The following is a 19,058-nucleotide window of genomic DNA, read 5'->3' as shown; positions in this document are numbered from 1 at the left end:
CCCTTTCTGCTCCCAATCAAAACCTATCACTTCTTAAATGTAATACGGTATCCCTATTTTATCCAATGGGAGATGGGGCTTGCAATAGTGAAAAATTAATTCAGACGTTTAACACATGTCCAACTTTTTAAATACAATTCACCCTGCCCTATGGGCTGTTTGGGGCCTACCTTAGGGGTGAATGTATTAAAAAGGAAAGTTTAGGCCTTGCAAAATATTATTTTCCCATATCTAATTGGCACTTTAAAACTGCACTACATGTTTTGAAGTGCCACTTTAATGGGTGGCACAATGAGTGCTGCAGCCCCACTATTAGCAGTTAATTTGCAGGCCCTGGGTACATGTAGTACCATATACTGTGGACTTATAAATAAGTGTATTGTGCCAATCAGGTGTAGACCAATGTTAACATATTTTATGGAACGAGCACAAGCACTTGAGCACTGGTTAGCAGACCTAATACCAACAAAACTGAATTGAGAAAACAGGAAAAGGCAAAATGTTCGGGGGAAGACCACACCAAAGACTGTCACATATAATACATACTATCCTCAAGTGTGATTTTCTCCAATTTAGGGTTGGTGTGATTTAGAATTTCTTTTTTTCTGTTTTGTTCATGACCTCTTAGTAATCAAAGTTGTTCTGTTTTCAAATGGCTGGCGAGGGGGAGGCCTGATGGTGGGAGTGATGCTGGTCACCCCCCCCCCCCCCCACCCCCCCCACACTCCCAAGAGAAAGATCCTATCAATCATAATAGTGAAAATGTAGTTGAGAAAATGTACTCGAAACCCATTTGAAAATACCCAAAGCCAATTTAAATATGCCCATTAAGTGGCAAAGCTGTTTAGACTGAAGTATCCCAAAGGGACTAAGATAAGAGCCACAGGCGCAAAAGTAAGTATTTTTTATTCCGAGTTGTTTTGCAGCAGTGGTGAGAGTCAGCAACCTGAGTTCTTCAGGCACCTGAAAGAGAACCGGACTGCTTGGGAATTTACCTGGGAGTCTACATGCAGTGTGCTGCAAATGCTCTTTTAAACATGTGAACAAACTTACCAGAACACCAGTGTCTCTCTAAAATGATCCATTTTGTCTATATCGACTAAAATACTGCAGAAAACAATATCTTTTTTATTTAAAGCGTCTAAACTTTACACAGCAGCTCACATGGACAGAACAATAACTCTTTAACTATGTGTGACATCACAATAGCTCTTTTATGTAATCTGCTCCAAAGTTTGACCTCATCCAAGAAAGTCCGCCATCAAAACTGGTGCATCTGTTTAGCTTCTAGGCAGCCGTGAATGACTGTTCGATATAGTTATTTATTTGTATTTATTGTTTATTAATTTACAGAGTTTTATATAGCGCGAACGTGACCCGACGGTATCGGGTATCAGAGCGCTTTACACGAGCACCAGTTGCCTTACATGAGGACACATTAATTTTTGTTAGGCATGGCGAGATTAAGTGATTTGTCCAGAATCACAGGATGTTGCGCGTCCTTCACGAGACTCGAACCCGGTTCGCCAGGTTTGGATTCGACCGCCCTAGCCGTTAGGCCAACTCCTCTCCCCTTATGTATTTAGGATGTCGTTTTTATCCAAAGCACTGTACAAGGACGATCAATACAGAGTTTTTGAACGCATAGTCAAAGCAGTTACAACAAACAATGAGGCTTAGTTAAAGCATGCTCTACCTCCCCTTGTAGATTTTAAAGCTGCTTTTGACTCTGTCCCTAGACGCCGTTCATGGGAGAAACTTGACCAATTGGGAATCCCTTCGGGTACTCCTGAAAACATTATGCAGCTCTATACAGATATTTGGCTCCAGGTAAAAACAGGAGATGGTAGTAGGGTTGCATGTAAAATGTACTCAACAGTTGGGTTAAAGCAGGGCTGTGTCCTAGCACAGACACTGGTTAATATCTATATTGCAGACCTATGTTTAGAACCGGAGAACATAAATGCACATGCCCTGAAACTTGATGAAAAGTCAATCCCATGTTTATTCTATGCAAATGACGCTTTGTTGATTTCACACACAAGGATCGGGCTACAGAGACTCTTAAGCTCCATGGTAATATTGTACTTAATGGAAGAACTATAAACATAGAGAAAACAAAAGACATGATCATGGGACGGAAAATTAGAAAGCCAGGAGCCTGGAATATAAATGGTACCTCAGTTTAAGAGTAACAAAGTACAAGTATTTGGGGTAGTATTTGACAGTCATTGAATGTTCTTGCCTCAGAAAGAGCTCATAAAAACTCTGGGGACCAACATTTGACCCAACAATAAGTCATATGTGCTAAATTATTGCCAACCATTACATATGGGTCAGAAGCCTTGTCAGGGATGGCAGCCAAGCTCTTGGATCAACTTCTCATTAACTTACATAGAGAAGTCATTAGGCTCCCGAAGTACAGTTTCCCAGTCCAGATAAGGCTGGAATTTGATTCAATAAGACAATCCTTTGAAAGTCAATAATGATTTGTAAAAACCTATTTCATACTAGAAGCAGCCAATGAAAACTAATTAGAAATCCAACGATTAGAAATCCAACGATGGATGGAAATTAAGAATTTAGGTATAAAGTTAGCCACACGTTCCCGAAGATGAAGAACTTATGGTCTACTCCTTTGTTGTTTCCTTCTTCCAAATGAATGCTCACCATAAGTATTCAGCGACAGTCGTGGGTGGAGGACAAGCAGCTGTTGTTAAAACTCACACATGCCCGCATGATCTTAAATGACTACAGGAACATAGGGCCCCACCAATTCTGAGCTGTACTTTCTCAAGAATTTTGAAGTATAAATTGTTGAATTTTCATATAGTAGGGTGGCCAATACTGAAAAACATCCAAAAGGGTTACTGACTTGTAGACTTTGCAACAGTCATAAGAAAACTGTGTCCTAAATAGTTTGTTTATGCCCAGAGCTACTACAAGAGAGGCATGCCCTTTTGAAACCCCACTTTAAAAAACTGGGGCTCCGCTCTTGCACGCAGTCGGTGATGACATGTTTACAGATTACACATCTACCCATGGCAGTGCAGTTTGTTAAATTCATGGCTCTTGTAGAGCAAACGATGAATGAGGTCTCAACCCCACTGTAGACCAAGTGATTTGATTACCATTATGCACTTTACAATGTTGTTGGTTTCTTAGTATTTCCTAGTTGTATTATTTAATTACGCCACCAATAATGTATTTTTCCCAAAAACTTGATATAATTGGCTCTTTTCCACTTTTAATGATTTTTAACTTGGCATGGATGACACAACATTTTTGTAAGAACGTGTCTTGAATCAATCACTATCGTCAAAAATGTATAGTTTGGTTCTCTTATTGTGGTTATTCCAAGTACACGTAGCACTTTATTATTAGCTAGTATTTGCACTTTTTTTTTTTAAGACCGTGTGGCTTTTTTCATGTGATTTTACTGTTATTCATGTATGGTTTAAATTAATAATGTCATGATATAAAGAAATAAAGTCTATCTAAAGGCATAAAAGTTTATTTCATCATTGTCCTAATATTAGATCATACCATAACTAGGGAGCCGGAAAGGTGAAAGAGCAAATTCAAGAAGAGACATAAGGAGGCTGGTGCTAAGAGAAACCTACAGGCAGGACTCAGTAGAAGTTTCCTGGTGTCCCATAAACTTCTATAACTATGTGTTTAATAATAAATACTTAAGAAAATAAAGATTTGTTTCTCCCTTTAGGTTTTGATAAACTATCTGTAATTCGTGGTTCCCACAAGAACATTATCTTTCCATGGAATCCTAGGATCTTTTTGGTTATTTGCATTGACATTAAATGTTTTGCTATTTTATGGAATAGCTACTCACACTCTGCTTCCGGATCAGAGAAATGCAGTAGCCTGGGTGCAAGCAGAATTACCTGCTGAAGTGTAAATTTACTTAGGATGGGTGCAGTTTTTCTGTAAGGTGGAAATACTGACGTTTGTACTAGCCTTATATTTACTTTTCTGAAATGTAGGCTACCCGAAAGACTTAAGTTTAACTCGTCCTGCCGCCATCTGTCAGAAGGATTCATTAACCCTCTCTCCTCACTCACTTATCACATTAACTCTTTTGTTCCTCCTACCATCTCCCAGTACTCTCACCATAACGGCATTACATTGATATTGAATCCACATTGGATCCTGACCATTCACTCAGGCATCTCTCTGACAAAAAGGCCAGAGCAACTAGGTACGAGCCCTGAATCTCCGAGTCCGTGGTCACCCTCATGAGTAACAGAACCTGGGATCTTCAAGGCCAGAGTGTCTCAACAGTATACCTGATTGGGCGAGCCAGCCTTCGACAACCTGCTGCTTTCCCCTGTAAACTCTCAATGATATTGTCACTCACAAGAATCATCTTTCTTGCCCTGAATATTCTAAAAAGGACATCAGTGGATGTCATTAATCCAATGTGCAACCTCCCCCCCCCCCCCTTCAGATGCTATGCAGCTCTCGGCAAACAAAATGAAAGTGTCTAGTGAACATATTAATGGCTCCTGGTGCATGTCCTACACCAGAATTTTGCAACATTAGATTTTAGGTAAAAGACTCTGAACATGTTCAGGGACTTTTTTACTAAGGTTGCAGCTCATGTTTGCATGCAGGCTGGTGTACTTACTCACAGCAGGAAATAACAATGAACAAACAAGCTCTGGGATAACAAATCAACATACCCAGAGAGTGCTTTAGCTGAAATAAAAACAAATTATTGGATAAGGCCTACCTGTCAGCTAGCATCTTTGACACTCCTTAAATATGTGCCCGCTCCATTTGTGCACTGTATGCCTGTATCTATAAGTTGTGTACTGGATGGTTTGCCAATCACTGAATATTGTAACATTGTGCCTCTTTCTCTTTTCTACTGCCTGCTTCACTAGAGTATAGAGCGACTGGTTCGGTCCCTAAGCAAGGCTACTAGAAATCACTTGCCAGACCTGGAGAAACAGCTGGAGACCTCCACAGATGTAACAAGCCTACTGCAGCTCGTGAAGCAGATGCTTCAGAGCCAGCGAGATGCAGGCAGTGAGTAGCACACAACCCTTCTCCCGTTGTGCCCTGGTGTCATGACTTCTCTTACTACTTTGTATCCTCAGGTCTCCTTGTTGTCTTCCTCATTCCATAGGTAGGGGCATGTATTACAGTATGTGGTATTGCAACAATGTGAGGAGTAATATGGAGTTACTACAGTGTGCAGACACTTTGAATAACACCCCATCATCAGACTGGAAATTATTGGCACAGTTTTAACATAGTTGCAATATAATATGTTTAATACAATAGCATGCCCACCCCATTTTGCCTGTTCAGCTGCTGTACTCACTGACGGCCAGGGTCAAACTGGGACAGAAAATAGGCCAGAACACCAAAATGCAAGTGGACCCCTTCACGAATCACATACTTAAACAAGCATTTGCAATGCAATCGTTCTTGCCTTTGGGACCTTATATGTATTTAGCTATGCAGCACATTAGCCTGGGTGCTGAAACATCTACTGTTCTTTAACATGGAGGGAAAGTAAGCACCAAACTACGTGACACGCCAGGTATGGGAACACATGGAGAGAAATATTGCCTTTCAGCGGGAAATGGTATAGTCCAAAGCTCTGTTTTTAATATAAAATCAGGGCCTTCGGTGGTCATATCACTGAAAATACAAGATTTGAAAAAAAATATCATTGTCTACAGGTGCTTGTGGAAGACAATTTCAATGGACTGGAATCTAGACAATGCTAAAGTGATTCTGGTATTTTACTGACCTCTGCTGGTTGTTTTCTTTTTTTTTTTTTGAAAAACCTTTATTGATGTTTCAATCATTTACACGTATGGGCCTACAACCCCCCGGGGCCGGCCGCCAAGCAATCAGAACAATAAAGGCAAATGTAAACACAGGCGGCACCTCGGAAAGCAAAGTCTACAATACAATATAGTCCGGCCAATGAGCCGCACAGGTAGGACACCAGGAGAGAAAGGGTTTTTCATTTTATAATAAAACAAAACAGTAGGATCAGGTGCCAAACAATTTCCCAACAGCGATAAGGGGCAAGGATAAGAGACGTAAGCAATAAGCAGCAATACATTGAATCAATGGCGCAGACACGGGAAAGTACGGATGGGGAGAAATATCAAAGATAGTTGCGCCTACAGGTCCCCGTACCTAAAGCCCAGCGAAACCCCCGGAAACTGTGGCACACATTAAGAGCAAACGATTCACAATAAGAGGAGTGTACCGCGCTGATCCCAGAAAAACAAGCAAAAAGAAACAGAGAAGAAAAAGGAGGCCATGGAAAAAGAGATAAAGACTAAAGAGTCCCCTCCCCCATCCCCCCACCCTGCACCTCTGCAAATGAGTATGGCCCCACCCCCCAGCAGTGTGCCTGTCGCCCTGGAACTAGACCCGAAATATAGAAGAGACAGGGAAAGAAGGAGTAAGAAAGAGCCCCCCCAGACGGGGGGCGGAGAGAATGTAATAAACTGGAGGAGGGCCTTCAAAACATACCCCCGGCTTCTCCCTCCCGCACGGTGAAGTCTCCCCACAGCAAACAATTAGCAGCACCAAGTTGATCATATCAAAAAAAAAAAGGGGGGGGAGTGGGGAGCATTATGCACCAACTATGCGAATAATCATGAGAGCACGCAACCATGAGTCCGCCTGTCTACTAGGTGACCACTCCCGACGGATCAGCCTCAGCCTTGACCGCTCTTTGCGATTCTGCCCATGCCTGCCCCTCGACCCAGCACCATGTCCGATGTCCCAAGGTACAGGAGTGTCCAAAAACAGTCGGGAAGCGACGCACACAGGTGGGGTGGAAGTCTCTGAGCATCAGCACGGACCGCTCCATGGAGGGGCGTCTTTTCCAGTGCTGCCCCAGGATCTGCACTGCACACAAGGTCCAGACAGGCTGAAGCAGTCAAATGAGACACACGTTGCTGGAATCGTCCCTGGGCCGCCGGAGACCGCGCACGGGACAAGGCCACCATCTTCCGCTCAGGTCCAATACCTCCGGAGCAGATCAAGCCCACAGTTAGCCGACCACACGGTAGCATACTGTCCGGAGTGTCCGGCTGTACACTAATCGCGGGGGGGGGGCCGCAACATCTTCCTCCTGTGTGCAGTGTGGAAAGCCACTGTGTACTTGTGGACCAGCATGCCGCCACTGTCCCAACGCTGATACCACACCATCTAGCTTCCTCCCCAGGACCCCGGCGCCATGAGCCAAGGAGTAATGAAGGGCACCAAGAGCCTCCAGGAGGTCGCCGTACCCCAGAGCAGCTCTCTCCGATCGCTCTGCCACACTCCCGACCGTCGCACACCCCCAGTCCCGCTGCGTCCCAGCGGACAGGATGGTAGGCTGCATAGTGACAAAATGGCCGCTGGGAAGGCCCGACTCGTATTGGGGCCAGGACCCCGGGACCAACGCCTCAAGGGCCACGTCGCTGAAGACAGGGATCCTGGGGCAGGCACAGATTCAGCCGTTGCGCGGTCACGGGCAACCGTCGTCTCCACCACGGACCAGCTCCCGCGAAAAGCCGGGAGCAGCCCGCAAGGATCAGGGCGAGCCAGGGACGGCGTCCGGGCAGCTCACCGTCAAAGGCAGGGGCAAACACCACAGAATCCGAGAATTGCACACCCGGGCATGTCCTCGGTCCGCAGCGCTCAGCAGGGGGGAGCGACCACAGCAAAATGCAGGCCGAGGGGAGCACCACTCCGGCGGACCGACTCCACCCAGTCACCACAGGCCGCTGTTGTTAAACTGCCGCCCGGCCAAGGCGTCCACTCGAGGTCCCGGCTTCGGGACCGCACGGGCCGCAAAGTTCAACCGCTGATTTCTCCGGCGGTACGGCAGTCAGAAACCTCAAAGTCACACGATCGGTTGCCACTTTCGTTTACGAACACGATCTCGTAGCGCAGAATAAGGATCTCATGCAGGATATCCGTGCGGGATGCGGAGGTTCACGGAGCCGGGAATCTACGCTGTCGTCCCGGTCGCCATCTTGGCTCCTCCCTGGTTGTTTTCTATCAAGAAATTTAAATAGAGGTAGTTGCCAGAAAAATAAAAAAAATAAAGTCCCTCAGTAGAAAGCAGTTCTGATATTTTACTGACCTCTACTGGTCGGTTTCTATCAAGACAGTTAAATAGAGGCAGTTGAACAAGCAGACAGCAATTCTGATATTTTACTGACCTCTACTGGTCGTTTTCTATCATGACAGTTAAATAGAGGCAGTTGAACAGAAAAAAAGTCCCTTAGTGGAAGTAGACAAGTCCTGGGGCTGATCTCCAGAGCCAACAAAGTACATACACATATAAGTAGATACTAAAGTATGCTCGACCTAAAAAGTTGCAAATCGAGCAGTTTTGAACTCGCATGCGGTACAAGTGCTTTGCAAGATATGGGAGACAGAATACATTTTTGCCACTGCCATATTGCCCTGTAAGCCAGTCCGAGCCTGCTGACGGCCACCTTCAGATTCTTTCATCTCATGTCATGTCAGTCGAGGGAGTCCTCAGCTTCAACTCGGACAGTTTAACTTGGGAATTTCCTCTGTTTGAAAGAAAGATAAATCAGAAAATGATTATCTTTTTGCGTTTTTCATAGTTTCATTGATTGTCAGGCTTCTTCAGTCAGCAAAACCTAAATTTCAGGTTGTGTGGCCATTTCAGGATTATAAATACTAAACGCTAAATAATATACACATCTGCCTCAGAGCTACTTCACTACAACATAACTCGTTGTTTAAGTACTGTAAAAAATGTGGCCAAAAAGGACATTTATTTTCAGTATCCACATGAAGGTGATTTATCCTGCAGGGATGCAGATGAATGTGAAATTATGAAAGGTTTCACTAGTAAAATGAGGCAGAGGTAGAATCCGCTCTGATTACAGGTCACGTAAGACAGGGGAGAGGGTGAAAGGTTCAACATTACTGGCTCTCCATGTCTACAGTTTCCTTGTCAGAAGTGACCTTGGCATTGGTAAGTGCATCAATAGACTAAGTCCTTTTTGTCATCACTGCCAGCTCCATCACAGAAAACCCTGTCAAAGAATGTTCCTTAATCTAAGCCACCCAAGAAATCCTCTTCCACAAAAACATTGCAATTATTTCATCCATCCTAATGAAGTGAATAGGTTGAGGAGCTTTGGAAGTATTGTTTTTTCCAGACATAATATTTCTGCTTCAGATCAATGCTACTAGAAAGTTGGTACACCATCACTTCTATAACATTTCAAAACCTGAACCCATACTGTCTACATTTCTAAGAGCTCTTCTAATTTTCTGTGCCACACACATACATAACAGAAAGGTTATCAGTATTATCATAGCTCCATTTCCCCTTCTTCCATCACCAGCCTCATAAAAACCTCACTCACCACAAGAGGTGTTTTTCGCAAACACAGCCATGCAATAATCCTTCCTTTCATGAAAAAAGTAATTTTGACCCTTAAAACCTTTCCCCATTTCAAATCCTGGCCATTGGTCAACTCTCTGCCACCGGATAATACACATCTTGCATAGGGACCTAACCATACTTAGTAGACCTCTTGGAAACATTTGATACTGAATGTGGTGAACAACTGCCTTATTTCACTCACCAGATTTGGTGGAACTGTCATACCATGGTTTTTAGGTCTCGCCTACGCAGCGCGCATGCGCTGCTTGGAGAGAGACCTAATGCCATTGGCACAGCTTTGGGAACAAAAACGTGCACGCGTTGCATTGCTTGCAATGGCAACGCGTGCCCATCTGGCGATTTCCTTGCGAGAGCGCGCAGCGCCATATGGTCGCACGCTCCCGCAAGGGAATCTCGTAGGGCCCCTCCCCTGCGCTAAAAGTAAACAAGCATTGGCATAGCCAATAGGTCTTGCTTTTGGGACCTTATTAGTATGTTTACTTTTGCTATAATTGTGGCACGTAAAGCGCGAGTGCCGCGATTATAGCAAAAGTAAAGAAATAGATGTTTTTTTCTATTTCTTTACTTTTGCTATAATCGCGCCACCCGCGCTTTACGTGCCGCGATTATAGCAAAAGTAAATATACTTATAAGGTCCCAAAAGCGAGACCTATTGGCTATGCCAATGCTTGTCTACTTTCCTGTACAACCACAAACAACACATCAGCCTGGCATCCTTTGTATTAGCAGTCATCAACATCAATTGGTGTGTGCTTCAGTGATCAATCGTCTCACCGATTTTCTTCAACACCTACATGGCCAATTTGGAAATTAAATGAAAACAGGATTTCTAAAGCGCACTACTACCCGTGATGAAATGCAGATCTACCTCGGACTATAAGAGTGAGCTTGAAACTCATGTCATATGGTAAACTGCCTAAAGCAATTCCAGAATTGAATGCATGGTCAAAAGTCTCTGTTTTAATAGCCTGAAGTCCGGCAGCCTCTTTTGTCCAGTAGAGCACACCCCTCAACTACCTCTCTGATGCACCAAAGCCACCTAAATCACTGGTCTGAAATGTATGCAAAATTGAGTATGGTGTTTGACAGGCTCATAGTATTTACTCATGTCAACGCAACCATGAAGATCTCATACGAGCACCTTCACCAGCTACAGGGTATCCAGCCAGACTAGACAGCTGCAACACTCTCTACACCAGACTCTTAAAAAAGAGACCTTTCAAAATATGAAGGATCCAGAACGACACTCCCTGACTCCCCATACTGGGAATGAGCATCCCCAACAAAATAATTTCCATCATTAAGAGAGGATGCTGGCTCCTCATTGGACAGATATCACAATTCAGTACCTGATGACTAACTCATATGGCACTACTGACAATCCTGAGGCTGGAAGCCAGACACTCATAAATAATTGCCATCCACCCAGCCACATAAACATTTGTCTCAGCCTTTTCTCCACATCTTTGACTTGTTCCTCAGGACTAACCTCCATGTTCACCTGAGAGTCCAAATTGTCCTCCTCAACATCCACAAACGCTTAACGTCCGAACTCTTCTCGGGAGCAGATAACTAAAGATCTTTTACCTCGATGAGCTGCGAAAATCCAGAGATATGCTTTAAGTTCACTCTATCACACATACCTGGTCAGATGCCTAAGACCTGCCTATCGTCCACTATGTCTCAAAGAAGACTCCCCACTAAGGATATTCCATTTGCTCTTTTAGGTAGTGTCACCCACTTGCTTGAAGATCATAGCCACAGACGCTAATCAAGCTCGTCCTTGCACATGCCAGCTACCTGTACCCCATCAAGGTGCACTGGGGCAATTGACAGGGGTGCGCAGTGCCTTCCAAAAAAAATAGGATGAAATATTGCAATATGATATTTCTAGAGGTGCCACAGAAGAAAGTACAAATTGCAAATGGTTGAAAGCATGCAATTTGTTTAGTCTTTAGCTAGAAAAAAATTACACAGTTCGCAATTGTAGTCACTTTCCGAGAGCAATGGCAGATCAGAAGTAAAATAATTGAGGGGCGTGGCTAGCAACCAGCTAAGATAGCCGCAGGCTAAGTGAGCTGCGTTAGCCATGCAGTGGTTGCCCCATTAAATCCGGCATAATCCGACATTTGGTGAGCCCTCGGCGTAGCGGAGTGGGCCGGGAGCTAGCAGTGACATTTTCAGCGAGTTTCGAGCAGCCCAGCTGCGCAGTAAACCGTGGACACATACGGTGGCCACAAGAGCTGGCGCAGGGCCCGACCGCAGAAGAGCCGGTGCGGTTGGGATCCGCTGTAAGCAGCTGATGGGGGATTGGAGCTGCCTGCACGGCCGTGTATGGAGCGGCGTTGAGATGAACCCCCGCCGGTGCTGTAACGTGACACAGAGGGCACAGCTTCGTGTGCGGTAGACCCAGCGGTCACACCGGAGTTCCATTGGTAGCCCACTAAAGTCTGCGGTGAGGAGCCGGTGGCATGGACACAGCCGGGATTGCAGGTTGGAGGGACCCCCCTACGTCTTTCCCCCAACCGCAGCGATTCACGTCGTGTCGGGAACCGCGGGCACCAGGAAAGCTGAGACACGCCCGCGGGGAGAGACTGGGCCCACCCTGGAGACCCATGGGTTAAAATTGCAGCAGAGAGCACTCGATCCCGAGGGGGTAAGAGATTTTACTGACAAGGAGCACACCTGGCGGCAGTGAGCTGGAAAACGGTGGGTGTGAACATATTGGGCTCCGGAGGCACACTAAGAAGCCTGTTGGCCACGCAGTTTGAGGGCCACGAACACAGCCATTGATCGTTGTCTAGGCTGCATCCGTTTGGTGTAGTGGGGTGTGTGATTGACCCCCCCCAAGGGGGTGCCAATACTAGGTGGTCTTACGAGGCTCCAAAGTTGGGAGTGTAGTTTCTGGGCTCCCTGAGGTTTGCTACAAAGAGGCCCTCAGTCTGCCGGCAGGAAAGTGGTGAGAATGATCACCGGCCCATTCCGGCTTGACAGAGCCTGAAGCTAACAGCGATCGCAAGCATTTTCAGCCATGCAGTATCCTCTGAGGATAGCTGGATGGGGCGCACAAAAGGTGTCTGCCCTGGTCAAGCCAACCAAATAGATAAATATACTGTCGCCATGGGCTGTGAGGAAAGCGCTATGGGGGAGCTCCGGGACAGGAATGAGAGGATCCAGCCCAAGACCCCTCGTTGAAGGGTATACTTTGTAGGATAACCGAGCTCCGAGGAACCTTAGAACCGAAGCTGGACTCAGTCACCGAGGAGGTCAACCTGCTTAGGGCTGATTTCCGTAAGATGGCAGATAAGATGACCTCGGCGGCATACAACATTGACGGGCTACAATCAAAGACTAAACGACTGGAGGAACAGATCCTGAAATTGACCAAGAACCAGACGGACATCCTGACCCGGCTAGATGACCAGGAGGGTAGAGCCCGCCGCAACAATATCCACGTAATTGGTGTGCCGGAGGGCATGGAGGGGCCGTCGGTGGATCTCTTTTTGGAGGACCTGATTTTAAACAAACTAAAGCCAAAACATCTTTCTAAATTCTTCTCTATTGAGAGGTCCCATCGGGCCCTCAGCCTAGCAGGGTTGCAGGGAGGGGGGGGATTGGGGAATTGTTTAATTTGTGTTCTTGTTTGTTTTGATGTTGTTAGCTCAAGACCAAATGAAAGGCTATGTACATGCACAAAGGGGAGGGATGGGGTGCGGGGGAGTGAAATGCGGACCAAATTATTGTCACTATGGCTAGGATAAAGGAGAGTCCCACACAGGTCACGGTCTGGATCTGGAACGTAAATGGTTTGGGGAACAAAATCAAACGCACACTTGTCCTCCAACATATCAAAAGACATGCCTCAGACGTGGTACTGATGCAGGAGACACACATTAAGGGGAACAGGTATAAAACGTTGTATCACTTGGGTTATAGGCTGGTGGCCCACTCGGGATTCACATCTGACGCACGAAGGGTAGGGATCCTGATGCGATCTGCCTGCCCTCTTATTGTGGCGAGGGTTTGGTCTGATGATGCTGGCTGTTAGGTGGTTGTGGCAGGGAGATGGGGGGACGGAGTATAAACTGCTGCTCGTTCTATGCTCCGCCGCAGCTGCAGAAGGTTGGCTTCCCAACAATCAGTAAAATCCTTGTAGGACTCCCGACGGGCGCGCTTCTGGCTGGGGGCGATGCCAATCCAGTTCTAGATCCGGAGCTGGATCGCTCGTGCACAGCAGTGGGACAGAGGAGTGAAGGGCTTCTACTTGGATTCCTTTCTGTTCTGGGATTAGTGGATATATGGAGGGCACAGCACCCACAACAACAGCAGTACACATACTACTCAGCACGCCACGGCTCGTTATCTAGACTTGATTACCTAATCACACAGGGCGACAGGGTGGGAGAATTTTCCGCCTCCCAACATATGGCCCGGGGCATCTCTGATCATTCCCCAATATGTGTCATGGTCCAGGGGCCTCATGTGAATAAAGGGGCGTTCCCGAAGATAGACTCATGGAGATTGAGGGATCATGATCTGAGGTATAAGCTACGGGAGGGTACGGAATGGTATTTTCGGGAGAATGCAGATACGGTAGACGCACACTGCACATTATGGGAGGCATATAAATCAGTGATTAGGGGACAAGCTCAGACACTTATAAGGGGTCAAAAAAATGAAGAAGCGAGATACATAAAATCCTTGGAACACAAAGTGCTTCAGACAGAACAGAGGGCGACGGCGCAGGGAGTTGCAGACGCACGTCATGCTTTAGCCCTGCGTCAATATAAACTAAGAGCAGAGGTGGAGGGCGCAGCACGAGCACATGCATTGGCTATAAAACATCGCCTCTACGACGTGGGAGATAAGGCATCCAGGTTGCTTGTATGACTTGAGAAGCGGGATAGAGGAAGGTCGTGGGTGGCATCTGTCAAAGATGGAGATGGCATTCGCCGTGTAGACAGTGTAGAGATTGCGGAGGTGTTTGCCTCGTACTATTAGGGTGTCTATTCGCCCATCAGCACTAGATCTGAGGGTGACTGTGTTGAGTTCCTGAGGGATTTCTCACTGCCAGTGGTCACTGCAGACAACAGGGCGGCTTTAGAGGCAGAGATTGCGGAAGACGAATTACTGACGGCACTGGGATCCTTGTAGGTGGGAAAGGCGGCGGGCCCCAATGGGCTTCCTGTTGAATTATTTAAGTTCTTTGCCTCCAAGATAGTGACGCCACTACGTAACATGTTGCAGGAGGCACAAAAAGACGGACAGCTACCAGTTGATCAACGAGTGGCCACTATTGTTGTAATACACAAACCCGGGAGACCTCCCGACCGCTGTAGCTCATACAGGCCGATCTCCCTCCTCAATGTTGAGGTCAAGGTCTTGGCCAAGACCTTGGCTAACAGATATATACCGATTATTACCAACTTGGTTCATAGAGACCAGTCGGGATTTATGCCCCACAGACACTTACCAAAAACCAAAGGAAATGATGGACGGAGTGTTGAACATTACAAGCACTCACCCCCAGTCAACTGATCTGGGTTTAATCCATCACCATTCTTTAGCCCACTCTGCCACCCCAGTTCAGACATGGCGATATGCAAATCAGTCTGACCCTGTGCCTCATGGGAACAGTCCAGCCCGAACTGCCAAGCCATGTCTTCCCTGGACCGGAAACAAGCTTCCTAGGACCGGTTTCTGGCATTTCAGCCGTCTTCAGCCAGGCTTGCTTGAATCCAGTGGCAAAGTGAGCAAGGGACTCACGTCTGAGCATACCCTGCCAACTTATGGCAAACAAAGCAAAAACCAAAGGAAATGATGGACGGAGTGTTGAACATTGCAAGCACTCACCCCCAGTCAACTGATCTGGGTTTAATCCATCAAGCACTCACCCCCGGCATAACTTGTGTAGATTATATGGTGCGCTACACACGACTCGCGATCCCTCTGGTCCTCAGTGCTGATGTTGCGTGACGCTTCCATGGTCTTTGACAGTATTGAATGGCCGTATTTGTTTGCTGTGCTGTCAAAGCTGGGTTTTGGTCCTCGTTTCTGCAGGTGGGTGAAACTCCTCTATCAGGGACCAAGGGCCCAAGTGCGCGTCAATGGTGTGCTTTCAAGGCAATTTTCCTTGTGAAGGTGCACAAGACAGGGGTGCCCTCTGTCTCCTTTACTGTTTGCATTGGCCATGAAGCCCTTGGCACACTGGATCAGGAGGGACCCTATGATTTGGGGTATTGAAGTATCGGGAGGTTGGGAGGATCGCGTATCGTTGTATGCAGACGATATTTTTTTGTATCTCGCGAGGCCCTACCACTCAATTGCCAGGGTGCTACACCTTTTTGACTTATTTGGGAGTTACTCGGGATACACTATAAACTGGGCTAAATCGGTGGTGTTCCCGTTGGCGCCCCAATAGCTCCCCCCCACCCCCCGAGATTACATATGCGGTGTATGGCCCCTATAGTTACAGAGGGTTTTAAATATCTGGGGATCCAGGTAGTGCGGAACCAACAGTTGTTTCTTAGACAGGAACCTTGGCCCCCAGTTGGAGGGACTCCAGAGTGACGGGCTGCATTGGAGGACCCTACCACTGTCCTTAGCGGGCAGGGCAGCCCTTTTCAAGATGATGGCCTTACCGCGCTTGTTGTACATTCTGTAGAACACCCCGTATCCCATCCCGCCGACGGTTTTTAAAAAGATTGCCCAAGACACTCGGGAGTTGCTGTGGCAGGCAGGTACGCCGAGGATAGCACTACACAAACTGCAGAGGGGGGTATATGATAGAGGCCTGGATATACCAGATCTACGACTATTACTGGGCATCGCAAATGCTTGTAATAAACAACTGGGTATACTCGGATAGAGAGGAGCCAGCATACCGGGTAGATCGAGACGCTATGCCAGAAGGGAATTGTGAAAACCTGCTATATTCACGTAAGAATGCTTCCAATTGGCCCCCACATACAGTGGTAGTTGTGACATGCTGGAGAGAGGCAAATCGGGCCTTGGGATGGCATAACAGATTGACCAGCAGAACGCCATTGTGGTCTGGTGCAGGGTTGACAGAAGTGGCCTCGCTTCAAGGGTCCAAAGTGTGGAAGAACATTGGAATAGAGAGACTTGGGGATGTGTGGAGGGAGGAAGCCCCACTTTCGTTTGAGGATTTACAGCAGAAGTTGGTGGAGACCCAGAGGTTTAATTACTTGAGACTCAGACATGCCCTGTTGACTCAGTTAAAAGGAGACGCCTCCCTCCCTGACCACTCGCCCTTGGAGGATAGATTGTTGATCGAACCTATTCCGGAGAAAGCAACTTCAACATTATACCGGAAGCTCATGAAGAATCTGGCCGACCAGCTGGCAGCCTTAAGGGCCGCCTGGACGGACGACCTGGGTAATATAGAGGACAAGGAGTGGCAAGAGGCGCTCCAGGGTCCGAGGGAAATAGCAATACAAGTGCGTTTCAGGTTGATCCAGCTCAGGATTTTGCATCGCTCCTACTACCCTACGACGCTCTTGAGTAGGATTGGTAGGGCGCAGTGCATCTGAGGTTGCCACAGTGAGGGCACTTTTCTACACATCCTGTGGGAATGTCCTAAAATTGCGCAGTTTTGGCGCAGGATTACGACTATTATGTGCCGCTTGATGCAAAATGGCACCTACTCATAAAACACCATATGGCTCAAGTTGGCAATATGGATCACGAAACGCAATATTGCTAAGGGATGGGGGACGTCCCTTCCCTCTTCAGTGATAGACTGGGAAAACGACATAGATTGGTGTCAGAGAGCAGAGGAAACAGTCTACAAAAGTAGAGGGTGCATCAAGAAATGGGAAAAAGTGTGGGCGCCATGGCGAGCTTATAGGGGAGCTGGTGGGCCCTACAGAAGCTGGAGAGGTTGCAATGGATTGAAAATAATGCCCTTTTTCTGTGGATTCCACCCTGTTTGTATGAAGGTTTCCGCCTCACCCTGATATACGTCCTAACCAATGTAAATAGATCCCTGATGTGCATGCTTCTTCATATGCTATTGTACTGTCTATTGAGCTTTTCAATATGAAAAAAAAAAAAAAGTAAAATAATTGTACACAATTTGTGCACACCCCAATGGAGGTGCCCCAAATGTATGTATAGATGATTGCTTACTTATGGACATTTGAAAACGTTCTACCTATAAACAACCAACATGTAGATGGAGGCAATGTTCACATGAAATTTGGTGACCCCAAAATAGTGCGTCTATCGAGTATCTATTAAATATTCTTTTAGAGTGTGTTACATTTTAGAATGTAATAAACTTATCCTTGTTTAAAACAACTTTGAAGCATCTGTGTTAGTGAATGAATGATGTAACTAACCAAGAAAACGTATGTACTTGGTTTTTCGCTTAAACTTTAAAATGGCTGACATTTGCTCTACAAATGGGAAGAAAAATAAATCTATTTGTGGGACTTGGCCCTCTTTGGCTAAAGTTCCCCAAACTTATTGCTTTTCCCCTAGACCTTTTTTCTGACATGTGTTGCCAACTTAGATGTTTTGGACCCTTTGCCACTGCTAAACAATGTCAAAGTGCAAGTGCTCCCTGTGTACAGTGTAATGGTAATTGGTTGTCCATAATTGGTATGTTTGCCTTACTAGTAAAGTCCCTAGTAAAGTGCACTATGTGTTCCACGGCTAGTAATACAAATGCTACTTGTGGGCATGCAGCACTTATTGTGCCACCCACTCAAGTAGCCTTAAAAGGGAACTCAGGTCTGCCATTGCAGGGCCTGCGCGCAGTTTGTGAAACTGCCATGTTGTTCTGTCAAGTGCACTCACATGCCAGACCTTACCCTTCCCTTTCTGTGCACCTAAGACACCCCTATGGTAGGTCCAGGGTCCTCCCTAGACAGGGTGTAGTGCATGTGAAAGGTAGGACATGTACTAAGATGTGTGTCATGTCCTGACAGTGAAATAATCACCATTTCGTTTTCCCTGTTGAAAGGCCATCTTGCCATTAGAATAGAATGGGAAGGCTGTGTAATATGTTTTCCAGCCTATATTCCCAAAGGCTTAAGATGGAAAGGTGAAGTTTAGTATGCCTGAACTCACCCTGCAATAACCCATCTTTGTATGAAGATGGTTTTTGCATTATGTGTTTGTAAGCCACTCTTTTAGAAGTGGCTGGGTTTTTGTGCATTAAACATTTCTGTGTGTCTCTACCTGGTTGTGGATTGACTGGCTGGATTTGAAAGCGATAGGATCTGGGGAATGTCTTGACCCAGGGGAGGAGGTGAGACAGTACAGGCTGACCTGCATCTGGAGTGCAGGGGGAGGAGAAGCCCCTAGAGGTGAAGAGGCCTGGGCTGGTGCTATAAAAACAATTGTCCCATCTCCTGCTGAGTGATTGAGAATCCAGACCCTCACTAATCAAAGGAAGGAGGTGTCACTGGTAGGGAGGCACCCAGAACTGGTTTGAGCAGGGGTCAATGCCCCCTGTAACACAAAGACTTCAAAGCCATTGAGGTGAATACCTATGTGAGCTGAAACCCCTGAACTTTGGAGAATGGCTTGCTCAATTGTGACCAAGACTGGAGCTACTTCGTGGTCAAGAGGACCTTTGCCAAGGAAGAAACAA

At 46.4% G+C, this 19,058-nt stretch overlaps 1 protein-coding gene across 3 annotated transcripts in view; it reads left to right on the top strand.

The window, feature by feature from the left end:
* LOC146776322 (polycystin-1-like protein 2) overlaps nucleotides 1-19,058 on the top strand; it is a 508,528-nt gene that overhangs the window by 452,075 nt on the left and 37,395 nt on the right. For all 3 annotated transcript variants that reach the window (XM_085637372.1, XM_085637374.1, XM_085637373.1), the window contains one exon: nucleotides 4,905-5,049. In XM_085637372.1, the coding sequence (XP_085493498.1) occupies nucleotides 4,905-5,049 (145 nt within the window). The remainder of the gene's footprint in view (nucleotides 1-4,904; nucleotides 5,050-19,058) is intronic.

Source organism: Triturus cristatus, chromosome 12 (genome assembly GCF_964204655.1).
Source record: "Triturus cristatus chromosome 12, aTriCri1.1, whole genome shotgun sequence".
NCBI lineage: Eukaryota > Metazoa > Chordata > Amphibia > Caudata > Salamandridae > Triturus > Triturus cristatus.
The sequence above is the reverse complement of the archived record's forward strand: the minus strand, read 5'-3'. Positions and strand labels throughout refer to the sequence as shown.